Source organism: Leptonotus elevatus, chromosome 13, assembly GCF_054856555.1.
Source record: "Leptonotus elevatus isolate MCC_2025b chromosome 13, RoL_Lele_1.0, whole genome shotgun sequence".
In the NCBI taxonomy this organism is placed as follows: domain Eukaryota; kingdom Metazoa; phylum Chordata; class Actinopteri; order Syngnathiformes; family Syngnathidae; genus Leptonotus; species Leptonotus elevatus.
The window spans coordinates 2,408,027-2,435,143 of NC_141251.1; the positions used below are offsets into that span (position 1 = coordinate 2,408,027).

Below are 27,117 nucleotides of genomic sequence, written 5' to 3' on the forward strand. Positions count from 1 at the left end.
GCTGGTCAGTAAGCGTATTGGAGCGCGGCCAGATGCAGCAAGGGATGGCTCGGCTGCCAGGAAGCAATAAGGTTACATCAACTCGTACTGATGAAGCAGCAAGAAGCGCTGATGGTTGCAGGAACCACGCACTGGAATAGCAACAACAGTGCATGGTATTCTACTTAATGCTAAAGAATAGAACTACTGCACATCAATCAGGAAATAATCCTACTGCTTGTTATTATAATAACATTAGCCTAGCTAACAAGCTTATTTATATAGCATTATCTCCTTTTTGACTACTAGTGTTATGGTAGCATTAGCCTAGTAGCTACTTGTTCCATCACATTAGCATTTTCTCATGGCAACATAAGCGTAGCCTAGCTCCAAGGCCATTCAATGTTCATGGGTCCTTTTCAGACAACTTTTAGTATGGTATTAGCACTTGGTAGTGTCTTTAGCCTCACAGCTATTTGTTTTCTGACCAGCAATAGCATTAGCTCATACGGTGGTTTTCAAACGTTTCAAATAAAGTACCAAATCAAAAAATACTTAGCTTTCCACGTATTATTATTATTACCAGATCATCACGCAATTTCAATCTTTACACTAGAAAAAAATATCTATACTTGTAGCTACATTGCACATTTCACACAGTTTGAATGTTTAATTCAGTGATTATGACTTCCGTGGACCACAAGTTCAGAATCACTGATGTAGTTAATAAGGTTTGATTCCGAACAAAACATTTGGAGGGTGTTTTTACTTTTGCATTCTAATTAGATATTGCTTGCTTCCTTTTTACTACTTTTTTTAAAAAAAAAGAAAAGAAAAAGGAAAATAAATGGGAATTCCTCACCTTTGAGTCAGGCGACGTTGTGAGAAGAGGATATTTATGTGAGGGGTCAAGAAGGGAAGAGGAGCCGACAGCTGTTGAGGGTGTCGCTGCTCACACATCTGCTGTGTTTGCCTTGTGTGGAGCACAAGGACGACGAGAGGAGCGGGGGGTTCGAGTTGGTGGGGGTCTATGGAAAGGAGAAGAATGGAGGCAGGTGAAGGAGGCAAAAGACACAGAAAGTTAGAGTAGAGGGTTAAAAAAATACAAATATATTTATGGCCGCGCATTCCACACAGGAGTCAATCAGGGGGTCATCTGGGGTCAGCTGGGGAACACCGCCAATGGATGCCAGAAGGAAAGGACTTCACCACAACTACGGGACATGGTGCTGGCACACCAATACAAACAGTACAATAAGTACAAGTCATCAATAAGTGAGTATACACTATAATAACTGTAATCTTTCTATACATGAAAGACTAAAAAATGCCAATATTTAATTAAAAGAAAAAAACGACTATGACTTTTTAACCATTTATAAAGCATTCAAATCAAAATTTGACATTATTTATCATGCAATCTGAACATTTATGGGTAATCTTTAGATTTTTGTCTTGTGGTGATATTAATCTGGAAGGGCACTCATTGAAAATTTCCAACTTCAACTGACCCATTTTTGCTATATTATTATTATTATTATCATCACATAAATGTATATCAATATCATATTTAACTATAATTTTTCTTATTAACTACCATAAGTACATTGAAATACTTTTATGGCATGTAGCCTATTATTATGAATAAGCAAATATTGTATTACTTAATTTTACAATATAATATAAAGCTAATTGTTTTTCTTTTAATATAAGCGCATAGACATTTTGCATCATTTTCGGATTTATCATAAAACATATAGTAAAAAAGATATATATATATATATACATATATATATATATATATATTGCTAGTTTTTAGAAAGAAGTGCATGACAATACTTCTTTATTTATGTAAATTGTATGATGTGAATATAATTTTTTTTTATTCTTCGATCATCTCGACTTGTTCTAGTTTAATCTTTTATTTCTTTAGGATAGGAGCACACCTTCAATCAGACATTTTTCAGATTATTATTATGGAAATATTAAGTAACAGTCTTTATTTTGGTAATTATTTTTAGTGTAGCGTACACTAAACTTTTTGATGTGGTGTTTTCAGATGTGTTATTTTATACAAACAAATATATTGATTCAAGTTCAATATTCATATGCTGTATTGTCTATTTAGTCACGGATTACCTTGTGCGGGGTAAGGTGTTAATTTCCTTATAGCCAGCACGGGGTTAATTAATGGATCAAATATGGTGGCACACACTAATGAGAAGATCACCTGCTAACTGTTGTAAATATGCAGTATGTTTGACAAGTCGTGTTTTATTTTTTGAGGACTTGAACATGGCTGAGTACCAATTCCCCTCATCAATGGAGGCCTTTGTATGCGGGTCAGAAGATCACACACCCACATACACCACAAAGTAAAGATTGTTCCATTCAAGAGGATATTTTAAGGGGCAGCTTTCTCTCAATTCACGAGTCAGCGCGAGCGCCTGAGCGCCACACTGGGCCCAAGGAGGGGAAAAACTCATTTGCTTGCCCACGTAGCCAGCCTCCTCTTTGCGGGCACAATGCAGAGGCAGCCCAGTGGACAAAGAGGCCTCACTGTGGATTCAAATGAGGGCCGAAGAGGGCCGAGTGAGAGCGCTGGGGGGATTGAATGACAGGGGGAGGGGTGACAGATGATGAGAAAACATGGAAAATTGGGCGAGGTGAGCAGTTGGCCTGCAACAAAAGTCACAAGAAAGGCTCCAGTGTGCAGGCCTTTGTGTTGCGTTCAAGTGCAGTATGTAAAAATCAACTGTCCGCCTCACATCTGTGCATGTTTGTGTGGCATTCAGGTGTAGTCAAATGTGGACAGGAAGGCCGGTGAGTGGATGCAAATGAGCTGCAGGTGAAGGTGTGGTTCAAAACGTGAGCTCACAAAAGCACCACTTGAAAGGCAACTTGAGCCTGTAAGCGTAATTACAGTCATGTACTGTATTTTTGAATGGTTTTGGAAAACACAACAAATTCATGTCTACTTACCTTAATTCAACATTTGCGGATTAGCTGGATGACGGAAAATCAACATAGAAAAAAAAATCCTGTTTTAGCAAGCACATCTGTATTTTAATTGACATTGTGAGTTAATTCAAGAAGGACTATTCAATTATGCTATTAGGCTAACGTTCTAAACAGTGCATCCACATTTTATATTACCACCTTATTCCAAATTAGATTCAACTCAGTTTTTTTCTAACGTTAAATTTACTCTTTTTTCTTTAATAAAGGCTGCAAATCCTGCAATGTAACAAAATGTAGAGTTTCCAGGTACAATATACATATGTGAACCCAGTTTTACTGTATATAATACAATGTACAATTGAAAATGTAGATAAAATACAACAACAATAAAACAGAAACCATCAGCGTTAAAATCCCCACTGAAGTTGGCACAGTGGTGGTTATTGATCTTTCCCATCATTTGCAGTTGAAGGGCGCCATCTCGTGTTCTAAATAAAACCTTGCATTTAAAAGAGTTGAACTCATCTCGTTAGTGAATGTCCAAATAATAATAATAATAATAATAATAATAATAATAATAATAATAATAATAATAATAGCAACAACATATAAAATGGCTGACAAATAACATCTTAAATTACATTTTACATACCATAGCAAAAGGAGTTTTCAGGTGACTTGTGATCCTACAAAAAAAAATTGCATTTATATAGTGCAGGAAACATTAACTTTAAATGACAAATGTGCATTGATTTTCCCACCACAATTTCTATCTTAATAACACGTCTTCGAATCCTACTTATCTTTTCTGGATTCTGAGCGCGCAGTCTTTAACTGGTGCTCTAGCGAGCTACCTAGCTACCAGTAATTCGTTATTTCTAGTACCAATGTAGGCTTAGTTTTCTTTTGGGTCAACCTTTTATTGTAACAATTAAGTCAACTGTCTAAACGAATGTGTAAAAAAGATACTCAAGACAATTGAGATCTTAAAACAAGTGCGTGTAGGTCATTATTGTAGTTGTCTGGTGTAAGCATCAGCTAGCATAACTTTATTTCCGAATTATGATTGTAATGTAGCCAAGCTATATACTTACAAAAAAATATACACTAAATAGCTTTCTGTTGACATTTAATCATTTACACGGCAATGTTTTATGATACATACCATAAAATAGAAGCCAACGTTTATCAATTTTTGCCTGTGGCACAGACGAGAAGAAGCTGCCACTCACTTGATTAACAAAATGGCGGAACTTCACTTTAGTCTGATTTATGCCCCAACAGTTTTTCAATTCAATATCCCAAGAAGTAAAGACTGAGACAAATACAGTAGCCTGACTTGTGTATTTTCTTTTGAAAAATATTTGGATTAGCCACATATTTGGTCATTTTCTCCAACACATCCTAATATTGTTACAAATCATCTTTCTCATTTATATTTCTGCAACTCCAAATTGTTGTCTTTACATGATTAAAAAGTATTTTTATTTAATCCTTTTAAATTCATATCATTATTAGGCGGCACGCGGGTGACTGGTTAGCACATCTGCCTCACAGTGCAGAGGTCGTGGGTTTGAATCTGCGCTCCTGCTTTTTTTTTTTTTTTTGCTGGAGTTCTCCCGTGTGTGTGAGTTTTCTCAGGGTAGGCTGCTCCGACTCCCTCCTGGTTGTTCGTCTAACAATTGGCTGGTGACCAGGTCAGGGTCTACTGGCAGAAGACAGCTGGGATGAACTCTAGCATGCCCGCAACCCATGTTGAATACACACATATATAAATGAGTAACACAACATTAGTTTTCCACATTTAATTTTTTCTCTGTGAGGATGGATGCTTTAAACTCATGGTAGTGAGTATCAAGCTGCATTTGCTCTGGATCCACAGAACTGATTTAAATGACAACAACAAAAAAGTGTAACAGTTGCAACAATTGGAACCCAAGAGCGGGCAAAAGAGATTTTCTGTGGAGATTAAAGGGAAAAACTCACCAGTTGAAAATAAAACCTTTTAGAAAGGCATGAGTTGTGACATGAGGAAGAAATGAGTGGCGACAAGTTAAAAATATTTGGTTGAGCCCCCCCCCCGCAAATAAAAAGTTAAACATAAAAAGATCCCTTTAACCCTTATGTCAAAAAAGTGCCACGTCCACCTGACTGACAGAATAAAACACAAAGCATCTTTAAAACGGGACGGCAAGACACAGGCACAGCGCGATTCAAACAGTGTGGGTGGGTTCATATGTTAATGGCGCTGGTGTATGCTGAGTTTTATTAAGGGTCTGGTACAAACAGGTAATGAGGTTAAAAATCCCGGCACGGTAGTGGTTCTGACCGTACAGTGTGTAAAAAGCCTTAGCAATCCGACAATCGCGTCGGAAATCAAGAGAGTCCAGTCAGGTAGTCAGGCTGTGTGTATGTACTGTACGTGTGTGTGTGTGTGTGTGCGTGCGTGCGTGCATGTTGGAAGAGGCTGACAAGATGTTGGTGGTGTCTAGAAGAGCTGGATCATGGACTCCCGAGGTTTGCCCACACCGATCCATTTCACTGCGAGAAAACACAGAAGGACATTTTATACCCAGTGTCAAAACTCACAAAATGGCTTCCTGTCTTTGTTTATCGACATGAATTATTTTTAACAATATGCAGGTGTTCAACCAAGGGTGTTTCTATTTCATTCTCAGTGGAACTCCATACATAAAAATATAATAAATTGCCTAGTTGTCGATGACAGTAATGTATACTGTGTAAATGTTAACTGTCAGATAAATGGAAGGAGATTTAAGGCCCAATCCCAATCCCTTTACCCCTCAACTCGTCCCTCCCTTACTACAGTCACGCCCCCTCGGCAATACCGCAGGAAGCAATGGCGGTGACACCAGGAAAAAACAAAACGCAGGAGACACGTAAATGTAAGTATGCTAATATTTATTGAATGTCATAGTAATCATAGTGGTTTTATCGAATGGTGTATCCTGTGGCAGAAATTGGCACAGTTGTGTGTTTTGGTAAATGTTCACGATTGTCACCGTCCGTCATAACCAGCACGCAGCTCGAGGTAACGACGTAGCTGATTGGATAGCGACAGTACGGTCCCAATTCCTACAGGGATTTTTTTGTTTTTGCTTCCCTAAAGAAGTGAAAGGGAGGGAAGAGATAAACGAGACAAAGGGTGGAGGGTGAAGAGGAAGAAATGGGATTGAGCCTAAATCTGTTCATTTGTCTAACCTATAGAATACATACATTAATATTAAAAAATATCAAATATTTTTTAGGGATACAACTGTTTCGTTTTTTGATAACCATTTAGGCCTACTAAGCTGATATAATTTTAGTGATCCACCCATTTTTATTTGAATTTTCAAGAAATGTGAAAAAATAAAACTGAATGGAAACACTAGAAATTCAAAAAAGGGCCCTAAATAAGCAAAAAATAATAATTGCGCTTAGAGGGGGTGGATTTTGAAGCGTATCGAAAAAAGGAAAATGCGAATTTTGTCAATGGAAACAGGTTTTGCGAATAACCGCTGACAAGACCGGATACACGGCGCAAGTTTTGACCGGATATTTCGTCATCGCACGGCGCAGTCGCTTCCTGCTTTTCTTCTTTTAAATTACTGGTGGATCACATCTCTGTGGTGTATAGCGCCACCTACAGCGGCGGAGTCCCCTCTCAATATTCGCAAAAGAAAAACAGATGGAAACGGTCATAAGTCGCATGTGCGTTTTGCGCATTTTCAGTCAATTCGCTTAAAAAATTCGAAACAATTGGATGGAAACCCGACTAATGTCATCTATTGGTTGGCCACCATTTATACAGAAAATGTTGTCAAAGGAGATACGCCATTCTAGTCAAAAATAGAAATAAAGAATAAAATAGAAACAGAAGTTGGTTCTCTTATGTAACCATTGAAATTGTAGTTGGCAAAATGTCACTTTTGCTTGCCGTGTATTCGTACCAGGTACTCCCACGTGCTCCTCGACGAAGCGCACGTATTTCTGGGCGTTCTCCGGGAGCTCGTCGAAGCTCCTGGCGGCCGTCGTGTTGCTGTTCCAGCCTGGCAGCGTCACGTATTGAACCTCCACATGCATCAGCACCTCCTGATTGGCTGCACGCAGTCACATCACTTGAATATCGCTGACCTTAACTCTGGTTATAATTTGTTTTTATTCAAAAGTTTCTCCACTTACCTGGGAAGTGCGGTATCGTTTGGCTGTCGACTTTGTAGGCCACTCCCACTTTGATCTCCGGGAGGACATCAAGTATGTCCAGTTTGGTCAGTGCTAAACTGCGAACGTGCGGAGATTTAGCCCGTGTTGCTTAAGTCACATTTGCGCCAGAGGTGGTGAACTCACGCCGAGAAGCCGTTGATCATGTGCGCGTATTTGATGAGCACCAGGTCGAGCCAACCGCAGCGCCGCTTCCTGCCTGTGGTCACCCCGACCTCTTTGCCACGCGTCTGCAGCAGCTCGCCGATTTCCTGAATGTCACAGCATGGGCACACATTGGTTGAGCGAGTTGAAAAAGAATCGCCAGGAAGAGGAAGCATATTTGGCAATGTAAACTCCAGTTAAAATGAGCCTATTTGTCATGTATAGTATTAGAAATAAAATACATCGATCCTAAAAACAATGTCAAATGTATAACAACACATTTCTGAGGGTATTTTAAAATGCAACGTTTTGAACTTGCTTGCAATTGGAAGTAGTGTCACAAAGCCTCCTCTAGATGGCACTGTTTGAAAAGAAAATTAATTCGCTACACCTGCACGTAATGCATCAAAAGCTGAACTACTTTTGTAATGATTGTAGTATTAAAAATAATTACAAACCCCTCTTTGTAAAGGCAGACATTTACTGACTATATTTAGATGCAGTACTTGCCGATATGTGTACCTAATATTTTGCCCCATGAGTCCAATTCTACAGTACAATATTACACTTGTACAATTCTCCAACACACAAAAAAAAACCTACAATCTGTATACAATATCAAGATAAATTAGTTTGTTGACATACATTGTTCTGCTCGGAGGGGAAGGCGCCGATGCCGACCCGGGTGGTGTAGGCCTTGACCACGCCATAAACCTTGCCAACATTCTGCGGCGGCATGCCGAGGCCCGTGCAGACCCCGCCCACCGTGCAGTTGGATGACGTCACAAACGGATACGTCCCTAAAAAAACACACACACAAAGTTGTTTATATCAGCTTTGTGACCAAGGTTTCTCTTAGTTTTGCCATTGGGTGTACTCAGGTGGCAAAAGTAGTAAAAAAATAAATAAAAAGCAAAAAAATACAAATACAGGCACAAAAATAAACATTAACATACAGCAAAGCTACCTGATAAAAAAAAAAAAGCTCCTTAAGTAGAGTACTTTCCAGCACAGTATAACGCCCCAGATTGACATAACATGTTTATTTTAGCGTGTCCTGATATTTGGCATGCCAGCTGGGTCGTGTCGAGTGGCCGCGACCGGACACCACTCGGAACGCAGCGTGTCGATACACCGAAGGCACCTCTAAAACCACAATGACCAGTAATGTAGAAGGCTTAGTGGTCTGAGGAAAAAAACACTTTCCGATCTCTATCTCTCTTCATGCAAGTGTATACAGTGGAACCTAGGGCTGTGCAATTAATCGAAATTCAATTACAATTTCAATCATTACACTCCACAATCACAAATTCAGCTTAATCGTTAAAAAAAAATATATATTAATACTAATTGAGTTTAATGAGTTATTTAAATTCATACATTTGTACCTTTTTAAATGTTATAACTAATTTAATACATTTTTTTCCTCCAAAAGGAACTTGCATAATTATAGTGTTTTAAAGAATGTTATTTGTCTTAATATTGTTTTTGTTTAAACATTTTTCTTGTTTTGTACCAAAAAAGAAATGATTGTCTTAATCGGGATTTCAATTATGACCCCCCCAAAAAAATTATTTTATTAGTATATTCTTCATAATCGAACAGCCCTAGTGGAACCTATGGTAAAAAAAATAAGAGAATATATTTGCAAAAGTTAACCCTCTAGCCATCATATAACCTTTTCCACCTTCTTAACTGTCATAAAAGTGTAAAAACTGTCAAGTGTACAATTAAACTGCTACAAAACCCAAATGAAAAGAGATTCTTCATTTGTGACGTACAATTTAGCGTAACAAATGAGTCAAGTCTTAACTGTGAAGGTGGTTTATTTAACATTGTAGACTAGAGCAAAGGTGGAAGTCGTTGCTAAGAGGCCTTTGCAACGGAAGGGTAAAAGGTTAACAAAACTCAGTCTTAACTTTGAAGATGAATGAAGATGTGGTAGCACAAAGGTGTCATCTCATGCATCTCATTTCTTTATGTTACAAAAAAAAAAGGTATTACCTAAGATTACATGACATGACCTGATTGGGAATTAAGTGGTTCTATTGTTTTCATTTTTTTGTTGCAGCAAATGTGACGGAAACATTAGTGCCTTGACACCGGCATGCAGCACAGTCCAGTGTTTTGTCATCAAAAGGACGCGGCGGGTTCGTCGCCCGCGGCGACCATTGTAACTCAGCAGGCGTGTTGTGGCAAAAAAGCATGTTGGTGATCCTGTCAATCATTCCAACTCATTTTGGCAAACAAGTGAGAAAGGAAGCGAAGGTCTGATGCTGTTGCTGCTGTGTGACATTTGCCACAGTTTCCTATCAACTGTCATGAGACAGTATTGCAACACATTGGAATCAATGTAGTTGACAAAACACAAAACAAAAAGACAACACTTATTTTAAACTAGGGGTGTCAGGCAATTACTTTTTTTTTTTTAATCGTAATTAATTGCATGACTTCAATAGTTAACTCCCGATTAATCGCAAATTTTATATCTGTTCTAAATGTACAACAAAATGTACGGTGCACAGAGGGCACCCAGAGGGCACCTGTGCCTATCCCACCTCCAGCCGCGTGGAAGGGCGGAACACTGGGGAGGGAAGGAGAGGAGGGAGCACCGGGGGAGGGGCGGTACCCCAGAACCCCAGGCCTGGCAGGGACACGTCCCAGTCGTCACGTCAGCGTGCTTAGTGATACCTAGCACTGTTACTGAGTTCGCCAGCTCGCTGACTGGCAAACTCTACCCCTACACTGTGAGTGTGACCCCACCCAGTGTGTGTGTGTGTAGCAATAAAATTGGGAGCATGTGAGATAGAGCAAAGGGACATTTTTAATTATAATTTATTAAATTGAGTTAAAATTAAAAAAAAGATGTACTGTAAAAAAGTCAAGTGTGATATTGATTTGTGTTGAGGTCATTTTTCTGCCACTGGGTGGCATAATTGCATTTGTAATACGTTGGTGAAAGCTCAGTGCATTTTTCTTTTCATATTAAGAGCTATCTAATCTTTAACATGAAGCAACTTGTGAAATTCTGCATATTTAAAATTGTAAAATAGAACTTGATCCCAGTCTCCACAAATATATGCATTATTATAAAATGTATTACTGCAAAATTTTGACATAGCCGTGTCTGCTTTGTTGCGACTGGAATTCCCCTCGTACTGGCTTTCTAAGTAAGGGGCGGTCATTAATCGCGTGTTAAAAAAAATGGTGGCGTTAAAGCAACTTTAAATTAACGCACTCATTTTGACACCCCTATTTTAATCCGACGAGACAGTCGATCGAGCTGAAGCAATGGATTCCGACATTTTCCGTTGGAATCTATTGCCTCGACGACGGAAATGTTTAACAGAAAAATTCACAATAGGTGTAAGGCGATATAAGGGGGGATTACTGTATATGTTTAGACGTACACAATCGCGGCAGTCATGCAAGTGCTCTATCGTTTCACTACTGACCAAAGTCGATGTCCAGCAGCGCCGCGTTAGCTCCCTCAACCAGAATGTTCTTGGGAGGCCCGTGGAGAGCTTCATACATGTAGTACACGCCGTCCCTCACCATTGGCTTGATCTGCTCCACGTAGGCCTGGGGGGGGGAAAAAAATCAGGTTTCAAGGAGTTATGAATTTTTGGGGGAAATGATTTGTATTACTTTCCAGCCTTTACCTTTAATTTGACCAGCTCGCCCTCCATGTCTATTTGCAGACTGGGGTACATGGCCTGGTACTGCTGGGCCAAGACTTTATACCTGCACCATTCAACAAGATGGACCTTCTCATCCACAATAATAGTCTTTAGAAGAAAAAAAAACTTTTAATAAACATAGGCTAGTTTTTTTTTTTTTTTTTTTTTTTTAAGATGCTGTTGTTTCAATCTAATCGAGTCTCCCCCAAAAAATCAAGCACCACACCCCAAATCGACAACACCTCTTTCGCTCATGTGACTCTTGTGTTTCGTGGTAGACGTGATATCATTAATGCTAAAGTTTCGAGTTTAGAGAAGCGTGCGCACAAATACAAGCCCTCCACCAATCCCCGCTAACATCTCCAAATGCCTTAAGCCTATAAGGAGATGACAGGTGTCATCAGTATTTGAGTACATACTTGTCATTGGACATCATGTAATGAAATAAGGTAGGATTAAACATTGTTATCGTTGGCACATCAGCCATTGCACCTGTCAATCTGAAGTTTACACCCGACTATAATTCAAAATGTGCCAAAATAAATGCCTCCCCATAATAAATGCCTTAACCCTTTGTGGATGGCAAGTATCCTATGCAGTTGAGTGAATGTCTCCGGACACCATGTGAAGAAATATGTTAGATTAAAGAGTAAACATTCCTGCATGCTTTCAGTTATTTAAGACTAAATGAAGAATGACCACAAACCTTTACACGCGCATGCTGTCAATACCAGAACTTATAAAGCTGAGGTTTATGGTCAAGTTTAAACAACAACAACAAAAGCACACATAAAGGCTTACACTGAATAGTCTGGTACTCTCTACAGTTGAGTAAACAAACAGCTTCAGTTGCTAGATGAGTCAATGTGATGGGTTTACAATTTTGCAAGTTTTGCTGTCGCAAACACACATCAGCATTGCATCTGTAAATCTAAAGTTTACAGTGGAGTTTAATGGAAAACATTTATATAAATAAAATCCTGGCTCTAATAAACACCTTAACTCATTTGCTCCCAAAAACTATTATTTTAAATATGGACATATTTATAAGTTTTTTTTATGCTCGAGAATACAGAAGGCTTTGATGCAGCCTCTGAACTGAAGAGAACCAAAACGGCCAGCAGGTGGCAGCAGAGTATACGAGATCAACCAGGGCCATGTTGCAACAAAGCTCATTTACCCACAGTTATAAACAGATTTGTGAATTAATGATGAAACAGCTATATTCTAATGCTAATTGCTGCAAAATGGACACGGATAGAAATCAACTTTTGTATACTCTAATCTTTATTTTGGTAGGCTCCATGTTTTTATAGCAATAAAACACAACACAGTATTCTGTGGGCCTTGCAAAATCAGTCAAAATCTAGTAAAACAGCCGGGAGCAAAAGTGGGTTGCTTCAGTGAAAATGGCTGCGAGTAAATGAGTTCATGTATACCTAACTTATGCAAGCATCAAGTTTTCGTTGTAAAAGAAGACTGCGCTAATGTTTGAAACGTTACATCACAGCTTTGCGGTACTTAAGAGGGACACATCCAGAAGAAGAAAAAAGCCTCGCTAACCTCTCGGAGAAGTGCGTGAAGTCGGCGAGCAGGTCGCATATCCTGAGGCCGCTGCGTGCCGCCTTGGTGGAATACACCGGACCGATGCCCTTCTTTGTCGTCCCCAGGCTGGGCGGGCGATGCAAAAACAAAGACAACATTAACATTCAATGAGTCGTTTTAACAATCTAATGTCAAACTTATTAAACAGAAGCTTGAATATTTACATTTTAGCACATGTCCATCACAAACATTTTTATTGGCCACTAAATGCCCCTTAACACATCAGCTGGTTTTTGCCGACACAGCATTTTCCCTTTTCAGCTTGACACTATTAAAAGAGTGTTAGCACGCGGGCAGTTGGCTGAATGTGCACGCCAACTATCCTTGCACGTTATTGGGTTTCATCATTAACCCTGGCAAGGAGCGCAATAGTGCGGCGATCCAAAACACGACGAGGCCAATCGTTCCTCCAAAAGTGTTACCTTTTGGAGTGCTACTCAGAAATCAATGAGTGAGCATAATCATCACACGAGTGTATTTCAATTATTATTTTAGGTGTGTTTTTTTTTTTTTAATTGATGTCTACACAAAAGGAAACGAGAGTGAGTGATGACTTAAGAGGAAAAGCATGACATTTCAATATTGTGGAAACATGAACAGAAATAGTCACATTAAAAGCACAAAATAACTGCAAACTGTTCATTCTAAATCCTGCAATTAAAATAATGTACTTAATAATGTTAAAAACTAAATATAGAATTTAATTACATCTAGTTTCAGCATTCACCCTGCCTTTTGCGAAAAGTCAGCTGGGATACGTGCAATATAGAAAATGGATACAGAACATAAAGTTTGACCAGTAAGGGTACAAAATGCATACGGTTGCTTAACTTCCCTAATAAATTAATGGTTCTTAAATAAAAGTGCAATGTTGACAATAAAACAATATTTAACAATACAGTGGAGCTCTGCATATTCACGCTTCAGCATTCACAAATGTAATTATTCACAAATATTGATTTTGAAACTATCCCCTAAGTTATTTGCTTTTATTAATTTTTTTTAATGTAAATTCCAAGGGACTAATTATTCACGGTCGGGCTCAGTGGAGCTCAGGCGACAACTGCATATATTAGATTGAATGGTTTCTTGTTAGGTGAATGCAACATCAATAATTTTCCCAGTACGGGAATAAAATACACATCACACAATTCTTAACTTCTTTAGTAAGTGAGAGATTAATAAACAAATAAATGCAACAAAATAAAAACAAAATATTTAAATAATATACAGTCTAAGAAATAAAATGTTATGTCAAAATGTAATATTTTTCTATTTAGAAAAGTGCAACAGCTAGTCTTCTTTTTATGGAAATATGTGTGTAGACGACAAGTACAGTCACAGTTTGACCAAGAAAAGCAAAAATAATTGCTTAAAATAAGTTTGGCAAAAGTAAGCGCCTATCCAGAGGCTAAGCAGCACTGTATTTGTTTACCGCAGTTCCATTTCCTGTCCTTTAATAAGAATGTTCCATGTGGGAACTCTGTAAAGACATACCAAATAATAACGCTATTTTGATCAATGTTGTTGGCCGCGTGTTAAACATTGTGGTTGTAATTTGCGTTGTAAACGAATCCCTGTGAGCATTTTAATTGCTCCATGTTCGTTTCCTTTAGAAGTTGAAAAGTTCTGGCAACGCGCGACTTGTGTTGTGTGACTTTGAGACATCGGAGCGCCGCTTGAAGGATGCCTGAAGATGTTGGAAAGAGACCAGCTCATTGCTTGCAGCCATCTACCCGAGCCTTTAAAAGCATTCTCTCGCTCTCTAAAACACGCACGCACGCACGCACGCACGCACGCACGCACATACACACACTTTGGCAGAGTGTTCTGGGCTTTAAGGAGATGAAGACGCGCCAGCTTTCAACAGGCATTACTGGATCCTGTCTTCATGCTAATAACCGGAATGCTCCGCAGGCTCCCGCTTGACATTCTTCACATACGCCGTTAACAGTTTTACAAGTAAAAATGCATCCCTATGGTGTTATGCTATCAACAAACACAATTTTGACATTTTGGAGGCATGTTGATGGAAACTTTTCAGTCATACAAAGAAACACATTCAAAGGTTTTATCCAGAAATTCAAGCTGCTTACAAGCCGGCTTTATTCCCTCTTTGTTTTAAAACTGTGCTAAACTAACAAAACAAACCACACCAAAACAAACATAAATTCTAAATGCTTTCAGTCTGTATACGTACAGATTAGACATACGGGGTGGTCACTATTTTTTAACAAGTGAACGGTACGTGCTGCTTTGAACACCCCCTTTTTCTTTAGTCGCTCAGTTCCTTAGACCCTGAGGTTATAAATCCAGGTCCAGAAAGTCAAAACCCTGCCACAGTTTCGCTATAGCCCCAGGTGCTAGGTAGCTAGCTCCCTAGCTAGCTCCCATGGTGCTTGTTTACCTTTTAGGTAGCTAGTTAGCACCTGGGGCTAAAGCCAAACTGTGGGAGGGTTTTTACATTCTGAACCTGGATTTGCCACCTCTGCTTAGACCCCAATATTAGATTTGGCAGAGGCATTTTTTGTTGGATTACAGTTATAATTCTTTAATTTGAAAAAAATACAAGTTTCCTCCTGTAAACATCATTTAAGCATATAATTTACACATTATTTAAGGCAAGTTGTAAAATGTCTGAAGTCCTCGTTTATGTTTAACAAATTTAAAACATCATAAATCCTACTATTTCTACTCAGTACTGTCTCAAATGTTCTCCAATTTCGATACTGTAAATATATAGGACCGCATGCCGAGAAACGTTTCTTGGGAGGAGTAATATGGTGGCCTCGCAGCTTCAAAAGTCTTGGCTTATCGGCTATCAAGTAATATAAACAGATGAGCGCGATAGTCCTACATTTTTTACTTTTTTTTCTCCTTTTGAAAGCTATTTAACGCACACTACCACCACCTACTGGTAGGATGTCTTCTCTGCACCCAGCTGATTCACTTTTAACATAAAACAAGTTTAAAACAAAAAAAAGCAATGTATAATTCTTAGAAGCTTATCACAGGCTTAAAAATATTTTTTGTCATCATGTGTGTTTATGTGTGGTAGCCATGGAGATTCCTTACTTCTTGCCAGCTTGCTCTTGCCTCAGCTGCTCCTGAACGCCATCCACAGCTTGGTGGAAGTCAAACACTGCGGAGAAGGCACAAACACTCGCTCACACACAACTCGGGGAAGGCCACACGCACATCTGCAGGCGGGACTTACCGATGTGCGCCCTGTCTGAGATGATCAACCTTTTCTCCCAGCCTTTCAGACCTGCGCCCCCCAAATACAGTTTTTGACACTCAGCAGACTGAAGCAGCGTCACACGCGTCAACTCACGCTGAGCAAAGTCAACTCACTTTTGCCTTTGCGCTCGTTCTTTGCGGCCTCTTCGAACAGGCCTGGCAGGTGGATCACTACACCGTTACCTGGTATTGAAAGAATAACACTCAGTGAGAGTGTATTCCATTACAAAAAAACAAGGAAATGTCTAAAAAATGAGGGCCATTTCAGTTCAGAACCTTAACCCCTTCGGACCCATAGATGATTGCAGTGGACATGACATATTTGCGTGTCTAAACCAATAAAAACGCATTTGAATAATGTCAACACTTCTGGTTGATGGTGGGATCCTAGCTAACCAGAAGTGGCAAATCCAATCCAGGTCCAGAAAGTAAAAACCCTGCCACAGTTTGGCTTTAGCCCCTGATGCTAGCTGGCTCCCTAAAAGGTCAACAAGCACCATGGAAGCTAGCTAGGGAGTTAGCCAGCCAGCTATCTAGCTAGCACCTGGGGCTAAAGCCAAACTGTGGCAGGGTTTTTACTTTCTGGACCCTGGATTTGCCCCCTTTGTAGCTAACAATTGAAAGTTGATTTACATGATGTTCATGTTAAAAATGTTACATAGCACGTTACAGCCATACTATCCTGGTGGCCACTATAACAAATAAAAGCATGAGATAACCCCATGAAATTTTTTCATGTTGAATCTTATGTGGGAAAAGAGTCCAAATCTGTAATAATTACAAAATAAAAAAATAAAAAATTGCACAGCAGGAAAAAAAAATCCAGGTCTAAAGGGGTTAAAATGTGTCTTCAAATATCGAGATCACAAATCAGCACATTAACTAAAACCCAAAAATGTGTAAATAAGTATTTTTAATACTTTGTCCTACACTCCCCAAAACGTATTTATACTTTTTTTTATGTTAGAGCATACAGAAGGCTTTGATGCCGCTTCTGACATGAAGAGGTGGCTTAAAGCAATGGTATTTATTACAAAAAAAACGCTTTTGCCAGTAATTTTACCGGGAATGTGAATATTGATGAAACTTAGCTATATTCTACAGCTAATTGCTGCTATACTTACTTACTAGACTCAAATCTTTCTTTTAGTAGGTTCCATGTTTTTATAGCAATAGAACGCAATATTCTGTGGGCCTTGCAAAAATCAGTCAAAATCCAGTGAAACAGCCGGGAGCGAAGGGGGTTGCTTCAGGGAAAATGTCTGCGAGTGAATGATTTAAGGGCATGTGCGCGTGAGGGTAACATTGGATTCCATTAGTTAATGAAGCTACTGCAGCTGCATTGACGTTTGGCTCCAAGTCAAATCCATTATGCTGGAGGCGAATTAAACAAAGGGCACTAAAAGCAGCGCAATAGGTGGCACTCAAGGGGGTAGTGGAAGTGGGAGGGACTAAGGGGAGTGCTACAGGTAGCACTAAAGGCGTGACGAGAAGCTGGCACCAACGCGGTGGCGTACAGGCACAAAAGGGGAGGCAAGGGGTTACACTTAAGATGGGTGGCACTAAAGCGTAGTGTTTTCCTCAATTTTAGGGCAGATGTGTGGACGAGCGACGCAACCGAACGCAACTAAGCTAAGCAAGTGGAGCATACGTAGTACTAAAACGGTGGCGGCGTTTTAAGTGGCGCGGGGTGGGGGCGTAACGCACCGATGAAGGCGGTGACGTCGGGGTTAATGATGCCGCTGGGTAGGAGGTGAAAGTCGTACTCCACTGAGTCAACCACCACAGTGTGTCCCGCGTTGTTGCCACCCTGCAGAGAGAAGACAAACACGGAGACACACTTGAAGAGAAAGTTCTGGAACTTTGTGTGACTGTGTTTGGAATGCAGACTGGATAGTTTAGCGGGAAGCAACAAGTAGCGTTTACAAATAGCTACAATTCCACTGCCCCATGTCCAAACTTGGTCAGATTTCTAGAGCAGGTGAGCCGCTGCGTGGAATGACGCTCAAATATTCTGCCACTTGACGGGACACGTTCACTATTGAACGCACTTGTTCGTGAGCTAGCCCCGTGACCAGGATGTGTTCCCTTTTCGAAAGGAGCCCGAGGCGATAAATGGAGCGCAGCATGTGCTCCGACCACATGGAGTTCTGGTTATTCCTGGACACGGACAGCGGCGCCCCAAAGGTAGAGCAGGGGGGTGGGAAAGGTGACTAAGCACATGGTGTGCCTTTTTAAAGACATTTCAGCACCCCACCATGAACTCCGGGCACTTCTGAGATGATAGTAAAAACGTCTAGTCGATTCTCACCGAGGAAATGTGACATGCCCGGTGAGCAGGAGGAATATTTCAACAGCAAGATTCCTGTGATGCTAGCAAAGGGACAAACACATTTTTATTGGTTGAGTTTTGTTAATCATGGTAGATACGGAGGTGCTAAATAACCAAATGAAGAATCTGCTAGGTTGGTGCCCTATTTGTCTCTAACAGAAGCGGACTGCCATGACGAAAAGTAAATTTGAATTAGTCGCTTTTGGATCCTGAACTGAAAGCTTTAAGGAATCAAACAACCCATTGCTGACTGATTAAGAAAACTGGTAAACCTTGCTAAGAGAGACCCTGGTGGGTTACTAGTAAGGGAAAGAATCTTTGACTGTCTCACGATTCAATTCCGATTTTTGAGTCTGCGATTCGATTCAGAATTTTTTTTTTGATTCACAATGATTTCTACTTCAATTCTAGATATGCAAAGAATCGTCATGATCTACTCCAGCCTGACTCGCTAATGCTAATTAGCGTGCTACTCGTGGCACTTTTATCACTCAAAAGAACGGCTATTCATACAAAATGCTTCAGGAATGTATACAGAGAAGCATCTTAACATTACTACGCTGCAAAAAGAACAACTTTTATTGGAACAACTTGATCATGACTTTTTCCTTCTACTCTCTAATGTAGCGACAACTTAGCAGTGTATCAGAACGAGCGGAACCACACTGCCCCTAAGTGGGCAAATCGTGTACAACATGAACAGCGCTCCCAATAAAGGCACACACAAACAAAGGCAAGACAATATAAAATAATTTAAATAAATTTGATTTTGGGACATTTAAAATGGATTCTGAATCGTACTAAATGACAATCGATTTTTTGGCACACCGCTAGTTACTGCCCTATTTGGACCAATACAAGCGGATGCTAATGACAAAAAGTACAAAATAAATTCATTTCTGTCCTTCTTTAGCTTTACTTTGTGCTTAATCCACACTCACCAGCAAGCTAATGAATAATAAGTGACAGAGTTAATAAAAAATGAAAAAAAAAACATGAATGTCAAGCAGGTACACTGAATATTTGTATTCTTGGCAGCACCTTCAACCCCCGCAACCCGGCAAAAATGCACTTGGAAGTATCGTTTGACAAGCGACTGAGGGCACTTGTCATGTCAACATTTTCTCATCCTGGCTCAGGACGGTCAACATATTCATTCTGCAGTCTAGTATGCAAAGGCAAATGTCAAATCGTAAATTCAAATCAAAGTCAAACTGAATGAAGGCGTGGCGGTTGTCGCCGCACTCCTCCGGGCGTGAAAAGGAGCCGGTTCACCTCGAAGAGCTCGTTTCTCATCATCGTGGCTTCCATGAAAGTGTATTTGTACTCCCGAAAGGGTTACGTAATGATACACGTGTGTGTGTAGTCAGATTGCAAGACATGTGCATCGTGTGTCGTAACATTAGCGTATACAAACACCTCGAGTGTTGAGTTAGCGTCAGGGGCAACAGAACAGTCAGCTGATGTGTGTTTTGCACCAATTTTGACATTCAACAAATGTATATTATAGACTTTTATTTTTACACAAATAGCAGTAGGCCTATAGTATTGTTTTGCGCAACTGCATATGTTTGACTTTCATGAAGGTATTTTAGGAATAATATGAAAAAATATATATATATATTAATATAAAAATTTAAAGGACTGCAATGGAGAAATAAGTAGGCCAGAAAGTGCTCAAGGAGTAAGGTATTGTAGGTGCTGCTGTTTTGGTTTGCAACAGTTAACACCATTTGAAAACAACTGTGCCGCAATGCAGTTACTCTGATTTTTTTGTTATGGCAAAAGAGAAGTGTTACTTTGTGATTCCGAGTCTTGAGTATATGACACATCCAGCAGTTGGAATAAATGAGACGCAGACACTATTTGAGGAAATACACCATCAATTAGACACCAGTGTAACTGAATGCCAAATATCAAGGTTCAGTATGCATTCTGCAGAAATTAACCACATGAAAAGATGTACTGCCATAGCATACTTTTTGTCATGAAGTCCGCCAGCCAGAGGGTGAACTACATTGTATTTGTTTATACAGTTGACATTAGGCGAGAGCCTGAGACGGTTGCATTTCCTGCCGCTTACGTAAATATGCGGTACGAGAAATTGCAAAATGTTGATATTGTTTCTTCTAGATGAAGTCATGCCGTGAAAACAAAATGTGTCTGTTATGTCCACTGTAAACTATTCTTTGTGTACCACGTGTTGTGAGCAAACAACTTTTCCATCACGTTGGGTGCAGCCAATCACCACCCAAGTGACGACAGTGCATCGTAACGACCACTACCCACCGGTCTGTCACCCCCGCCCCCTCCCGCCCCCACCACCCATGTCCCACTGCTGTTAATACCGCGAGACCCGCGGGTCAGTAAGGAACACCACCCAGCCAAGAGTGCTGGCAAAGGTTGTTTTATAAAAAGCTCTTGAAACAACACCTGGCACACGCCACGCCACTCTTTAACATTGCCAGGATTTATGGAGGAATTATATTAGATTTATAAAAGCTGATTTTTTTTTGTATTGGATCTCAATGGTGCATTTAAGTATATCAGTGAAATTGTCATTTGCAACTATACAAAATAACAAAGTGTATGAAATGACATGTCTAAATCTAATGGTGGATTTGCGTAAAGAACACAACAGTTTCATGAAGGTGCATACTCACATCTGAGTGTATGTGACAAAGGTGTATCTAATGGTGCTCAAGTCTCAATAATGGTAGATTATGGGCTGAAATAATGTACAACGTTTGCTTTATGAAGGCACATTTTTGGAATTGGCTGTCACTGTCAGCGTACCTGAGTCATGCATTATCATTTGTATATGTGTCAAAAGTGTACTTAATGCTGCCTTAGTGTCAACAACAGCAGATTTTGGAGAAATAACATAGTTTGAAAAGTTGTTTATGTATTTTGGGGTATTGACAATTCCGCCCTAACGCCACAAGGCAAAATGCTCATTGAAAAGCATTTGGATCATTGTAATTTAATTTGTGAGGATTATTTTGATTTCAAAATGTGATGAATTGTCGTTTGATTACTATACTATAACAATCAGCCTGGTTTGTACGCTAGTCACAGTTTTCACCGTGTAAAGGAAGCACTTGCATTGCGTTGCATGGTGGAAATATCAGGAATGCCCGGATGTTAGGAATTGTCAATAGTTTCTTTATTGTGTATTACCAACTCGCCAATGTGCAACTCAAATGTGTAGAGGAGGTAATGCTGCATATATGAATGATGATGTATTATGGGCAAAAATTTGACTTAAAAAAAAAAGTATATTATTGTTACATAATAATTCAGTATGATTTAATATTGGTAGATTATGTAATGTAAATACGATATTATTACGAGCACTGATGGCTTTCAATTATTCTTCATTCCTACTGTAAGTGTTAGGACTCTCATTTTATCAAGTCGTGTCCGAAGATTACGTCGTCTTTACAAAAATGGTCCACTATTGTAGCTACAAGTTCAAAACTAGCGCCTGGTCACATCAGACGAGCCCAGAAGGTGCCTTCAAAGACGTGCTCCGAATAGGTGATCTAAACACCTAGCAAGACGTCAAGGTGACTTTAGCAGGAAAAACACACCATATTGGTGTATGATGAATCTGGGCAGCAAGCCAGTTAAAGGGTAAGCTTGGTGGAGATATACAGTATATATGTTGTTGTTGTTTTTAATTAATGAGATGAAGCTATTGAGGCGGGAATGGGTTGATGATTTTAACGCTGAATAGCTCAACCGAGGGCGCGAGACAAGAAGTGAACGCAACACCAACCTGACATCTGCACACCATGTCGGCGTCTTGCGCCAGCAGGTCCACAACTTTGCCTTTCCCCTCGTCGCCCCACTGCGCGCCCAGCACCACCGTCACTTGGTTGCCCACCGGCGGTCTGCCGGGCCGCGTCGCCGGCTCCTGGCACACACTTTCCGACATATCCGACCGCTGCTGGGGGGGCTCCGGGGCTGACTTGAGTTTAATTTGTGGTTCGGCAACAGATCTGAGTGGAGTGGTCCAAACGCCAGCCCACTCCCACGGCAACGTTCGACGCCAGGAAGTAACACGCCCTGCGCATGCGTACAGGTGTCAGCAACCAGGAAGTAGATGAATGTTGCACGATTTGGGATTTTTAGGCAGGGAAATTATGAATTAACTTTGCCCCACCTGTGTATAAAGGTCAACACAAACATGGTATTTCAACAAAAATGTAGAGCGTTACTGTTACTATTTATACAATTTTCATTTTGTTATAAAATGGTCAATACCTAGGCCATACCCGTTGTTGTATGATGTTTGCTCTCAACACAATAATAAGGCCTTATGATGATGAGTATCAAAACGTGACACATGATACGTTTTTGTTTAGTTTTCATACACTATTACACTATTGTGTTTGGAATCCCATAGGTTTCAGGATGAGGGATTAAAATGAATGGTTGAACTTGAACACTGACAATATATATGAATAGAATATACAGTACTAAGTACAACTACAATTTTTTTAACAAAAATGTGATACCTAATAAATGTAGTGAAGTTTAAAAAAAAATGCACTACTGTACTTCTTTTGCAATAAGTAGTACACTTCTTGTCCACTAGAAAGCAGCAACTATCAAATGTTGCAATAATTACAAATTTGTTGATTCAAGTTGTAATACGGTGCAATACTGTACTGTTAAAGTTAATTACGTGAACAACATTATACGTTAAATCATGTGTATGACTTAAAATGTGTTGATGAAAGGAAAGTGACTTTAATAAGGATAATAATGCAATATCGTCAATATCCTCCACTTAAAACTCAAATTCACACTCCATCCGGATGGTGGCGATAATGCGCCAAACAATGATTGCCAGCTGCCTTACAAAACTACAACAAAAGTCGATTATTCTGACTTCCGCTAGCTATCAAACAGACGCCACATTTGTAAATACTCGGCCGAAATTTACATTTATCCCGAAATGTCACCACCGTTGCTGCTCAAGGCCTTCGTCAACGAACGCCTGGCCACTGCCGCCGAGGAGATATTTGACTTTTTGGAGCGAATAATCGCAAAATACGAGGAAGAAGCTTCCAGCTCGCAGAAGGAGATCATACGTCTCCGAGGGGTGATATCGGATTTTGTGACACAGGAGAAAACAGGTCAGTTTAAGTTCCCCCAACTAAAACTTTCATACCAAATCTATTATTATTGTAACTCATTTATATCTCTTACAATTTTTGGAGCTTGTTTGGCCAATAATATAGAAGTTAGCAAGCGGAAGTTTATAATGTAATATGTGTCAGATGGAAATAAAGACATGTACACAAAATATATATGAATAAAGCAAATCCCAGAAGGGGGGGGGGGTCATTTTACTAAGCCAAGGGGGGCACGTCGATAAAATCATGTAATTGTCGTGTGTATATATATATAAAAAAGTTATTTTAAGACCATATCACTCTCTTAATAAATCATCCAAATCCAATATTACATCAATGTAAATCAATATCTAAAATACAGTAATGGTATAATCCTGGTAATTGCAGACTCGCAGTAATAAATATCCTTAAGAAAATCTGTACTGTACTATATGTTTCAGACTTCTTTCTATCAGCAGAGCACAAGGAAGAAAATTGGGAAAATTCCCTCGAGCAGCATTCCCATGAATGGGAGTCAAATGGAACCAATGGTCATACGGGATCAGAGCTGCCCCACATTAAACAGGAAGCCCTCTGGGATGTTCCGGAGGAAGAAAGCAGGATCCCAGACGATTCCGACGTCCCGCACCCGCCCCGGGGGCAAAACGAGCAAAAAGATGACCTTTTTTTGCAGCAATGTGCAAGTGAGACACATGAAGCAGAAACTAAACCGTTGCTGCCCCCTGTTGCTTCAGCGGAGCAACCACCAATCCTTGAAGTAAGTCAGAATGCCCATCAAACTGAGCAAAGCGCTGTTTTCCCAGAGTCACCAGTCACGCAGGATTATCATTGTCATCTGTGTGACAAATCCTTTTCCTACAATCACCTCTTGGTGAATCACGCCTTGCGCATCCACTGGCGGGACGCCTGCTGCGGCGTGTGCGGCAAAGCGGCGGAGTCCCCGGGACATCTCGCCGAGCATCTTCAATCACACCGGGTCTCCAAGACTTGCCCGACATGCGGCAAGCGCTGCAGCAGCGCGAGCGCGCTGGCCGAGCACGTGACCAGCCACACGGGTGCCAAGCCGCACCGCTGCCACGTATGCGGCAAGGAGTGCAGCCGCAAGGGCGACCTGAAGATCCACATGAGGATCCACACAGGCGAAAAGCCCTACTGCTGCACGCACTGCGGCAAGCGCTTCACCCACAGCGGCCACCTCAGGAAGCACCTGCGGACGCACACGGGCGAGCGGCCGCATACGTGCGGCGTATGCGGGCGAGGCTTCCTGCAGAGCATCCACCTTAAACATCACTTGGCCACTCACACGCGGATATCTTGACGGGCTTTTTTTTTTTTCTTTCACTGTTGCCATGACAACAGTCAATTACAGAGGAGACTCACAATCGGTCCTAGGTGGAACTCGGAGTCGAAATGTTGTCTATATATTAGGCATTTATAAAGTCCTCAAAGTGTGATCAGAATTGAACAATTTCATTTCTAAAGGAGGAAATACAAAACATTTTGCAAAAATCTGCAAGTAATCCAAAAAAAAAAGGGTCATAATTGCCTATAGATGCCACAAGATGGCAGCTAAGCACAGCTTTTGTCATGTGAAGCTTCAACTTTAAATACCAAGATTCCATAAAATGCCAGCAAAACAACATTTATTTTTATTGCTTTGGTCCGAGAACAAAAACGGCATCGGTGAGATTGGAGAGGATTGGATCCCACCCAAAACGTCTTTGTCTTTGGTTTACGTGTCAAAGCTGTATCCAGAGTGTTACTTAACACAAACATCATTCACTGTGAACATTCTCACATCTTAATGTAGAAAAAAAATTCTATAAACTTTGTACACAAACAAATGCTATTTTTGCTTAATTGCTACTTTTGATTAAAATATTATAACCCTTCCCCTGAAAACTTTTGAGGATTGTTTGATCTCTGAATTGTGTTCAGGTGCCTGTGCCAGAAAGGGGTACACTGCCACTGGCCTCTGGTTAACCACGACCCTATGAAAGACAAACGGTATAGAAAACAATGGAATGATACAGCTTCCCTGCATAGACCTTGATGCAAAAGCCATGGTTCGCAACTAGGTGGCCACGTAAGATCCTTTTAATACTTTGTTCTAGTTCTGCAACTTCCAAAAATACAAAACACTGAAGATTACTCAGTCAGAATGCATATATGTGCGGGAAGCCTGTAAACAGAGTAAAATTGCTAACAAATTTCTCATCATCATCATCATCATGTGACCATGAGAGCAAATGTCGAATTTTCCTGAAGGTCAAGTGTCGACCTTCACACGGGGTCCTGACGTACAAGGGTGCACAATGAGCTCGTTTGTTGTAGCAGCATTAACATATGTGGGCACGAGAAGAAACACTCAGTTAACAGTTACTGACATATTTACAGTTTTTCATTGTTTGCAATAAATGCCGTGTAAGCACGTTAGCGACAGCATTCTGACTTGCATAGCAATTGGGGTAATGCGGCTGTAGGAACAGAACTCCAGGGATGTTACGATAAGTGCGATATCGCAACATTGAAATTGCCGCAATATCGTCGTCAACATGTCACGATATTAAAAGCAGCACATCTGTTAAGAAAGGTGAGGTTGGATTCCATTTGTGTACTTCTAGCATCCGCTGGTGGTTAGTTTATGAATATATAAATCAGTCATACCAGCAAATATATTAAACAAATATTTATTGGCAATATCGCCAACCTCCCCACAATATCTTGATAGTTATCGTATTGTGATGTTTGGATATCATTACATCTCTCTTGATGGTTAACCTTGTGGTGTATCAAGTATTTACCTTAACATGCGGTCTTTGCTTTATGACTCTTCTGACATTTATGATCTAGAGGAGTTTTTCGTGTAAGTATTTACTGTAATAACTTTGGTATTGCGTTGGGCTAGTGATGGACGACGGCATGTTCCAACAAAGTCGCCGCCGCCATACAAAAGACGCACGCTCATGCTCTCATTCTCGTGAAAATGAAAGACTGCAATGATACTATTATTCCATTGTTATTTTAAAACAGTGTCTTCCACTAAATGTTTCCACCAAATTGTTCAATTCAATTTGCCACCATGCGGTTTTGGCAGATTGTTGAATAGCTCTCTCAAAGAGGTCTTCAGCAATTCACCCAAGCATTTTGGATCCAAAAGCTTGGCACGGGAGTCGGCAATCTTTGTGAAGTAGCTTCAGGCGCTTCAGATCAGATCATAGCTAGTGAAGCTAAGGAGCTAATCAGGGCCCTGTGACACCCCTCTCCAGGCCCAAAACCAACTACCCTAATCTGGTTATACATTCCCCAGACTGCGGAATACCACAATGAATGCCTTCTCACATAGTCCTTCATGTTTGATGTTCGAATCAAATGTTATCAGATTTTCTGTCGCAAGACTACTGTGTGGGTCCGGCTTGTCCACTGGCTGTGATGTAATGCTATGAGAACAAATTGGCCCAAGCCCGCACAATCAGGAGGATGCCAAAAGGTTAATCTGGGAAGTGAAATTATGTGAAACCACCTCAAAAGGAACTGCTGGGATTTTCTTTTTTTACGTAGGTCAGACTTTGTGTCAGAGCGACAAAACAAAACAGCAGTTTTTACAGTTTCACCCTGAAGAATTTCACACGGGTGATAATAAGCCGTCACGGGGTTGCGTAACCCATTTTGAAGCACAAGAAGGTGTTGAGGGTTGGGCTGATGGGGTTGACCTTGATGGTTTTGGTTTGGTGCGGAGGAGGATGGCAAACAGACTTCTTCTGGAATGTAAAACAAACATGCAGTGGAAGCGAGTGAGTGATCT

At 40.4% G+C, this 27,117-nt stretch overlaps 2 protein-coding genes and 1 long non-coding RNA gene across 8 annotated transcripts in view; 1 reads left to right on the forward strand and 2 right to left on the reverse strand.

The window, feature by feature from the left end:
- LOC147163454 (uncharacterized) overlaps positions 1 to 4,189 on the reverse strand; it is a 27,652-nt gene extending 23,463 nt beyond the window's left edge. For all 5 annotated transcript variants that reach the window (XR_015096881.1, XR_015096885.1, XR_015096882.1 and 2 more), the window contains exons 1-4: positions 4,106 to 4,189; positions 3,593 to 3,626; positions 2,962 to 2,985; positions 842 to 1,208 (exon numbers count right to left, since the gene is read on the reverse strand). This is a non-coding gene — a long non-coding RNA (uncharacterized LOC147163454). The remainder of the gene's footprint in view (positions 1 to 841; positions 1,209 to 2,961; positions 2,986 to 3,592; positions 3,627 to 4,105) is intronic.
- Positions 4,190 to 4,730: 541 nt separating this feature from the next.
- Positions 4,731 to 22,245, reverse strand: adss2 (adenylosuccinate synthase 2). The gene is made up of 13 exons (XM_086092996.1): positions 21,947 to 22,245; positions 17,541 to 17,643; positions 15,948 to 16,016; positions 15,811 to 15,861; positions 15,669 to 15,735; positions 12,552 to 12,659; positions 10,971 to 11,052; positions 10,764 to 10,890; positions 7,954 to 8,108; positions 7,291 to 7,415; positions 7,126 to 7,223; positions 6,894 to 7,043; positions 4,731 to 5,481 (listed from the first exon to the last, which is right to left on the reverse strand). The coding sequence occupies exons 1-13, from the start codon at positions 22,103 to 22,105 to the stop codon at positions 5,429 to 5,431; spliced, it is 1,347 nt and encodes a 448-aa protein (XP_085949122.1). The 5' UTR covers positions 22,106 to 22,245; the 3' UTR covers positions 4,731 to 5,428.
- An 819-nt stretch (positions 22,246 to 23,064) lies between these two features.
- Positions 23,065 to 25,214, forward strand: LOC147163456 (uncharacterized). 2 transcript variants are annotated; one of them, XM_086092997.1, is made up of 2 exons: positions 23,065 to 23,312; positions 23,753 to 25,214. In XM_086092997.1, the coding sequence occupies exons 1-2, from the start codon at positions 23,132 to 23,134 to the stop codon at positions 24,628 to 24,630; spliced, it is 1,059 nt and encodes a 352-aa protein (XP_085949123.1). In that variant the 5' UTR covers positions 23,065 to 23,131; the 3' UTR covers positions 24,631 to 25,214. The 2 variants fall into 2 exon arrangements, with proteins under 2 accessions (XP_085949123.1, XP_085949124.1); XM_086092998.1 differs by having other exon boundaries at positions 23,771 to 25,214.
- The last annotated feature ends 1,903 nt before the right edge of the window (positions 25,215 to 27,117 follow it).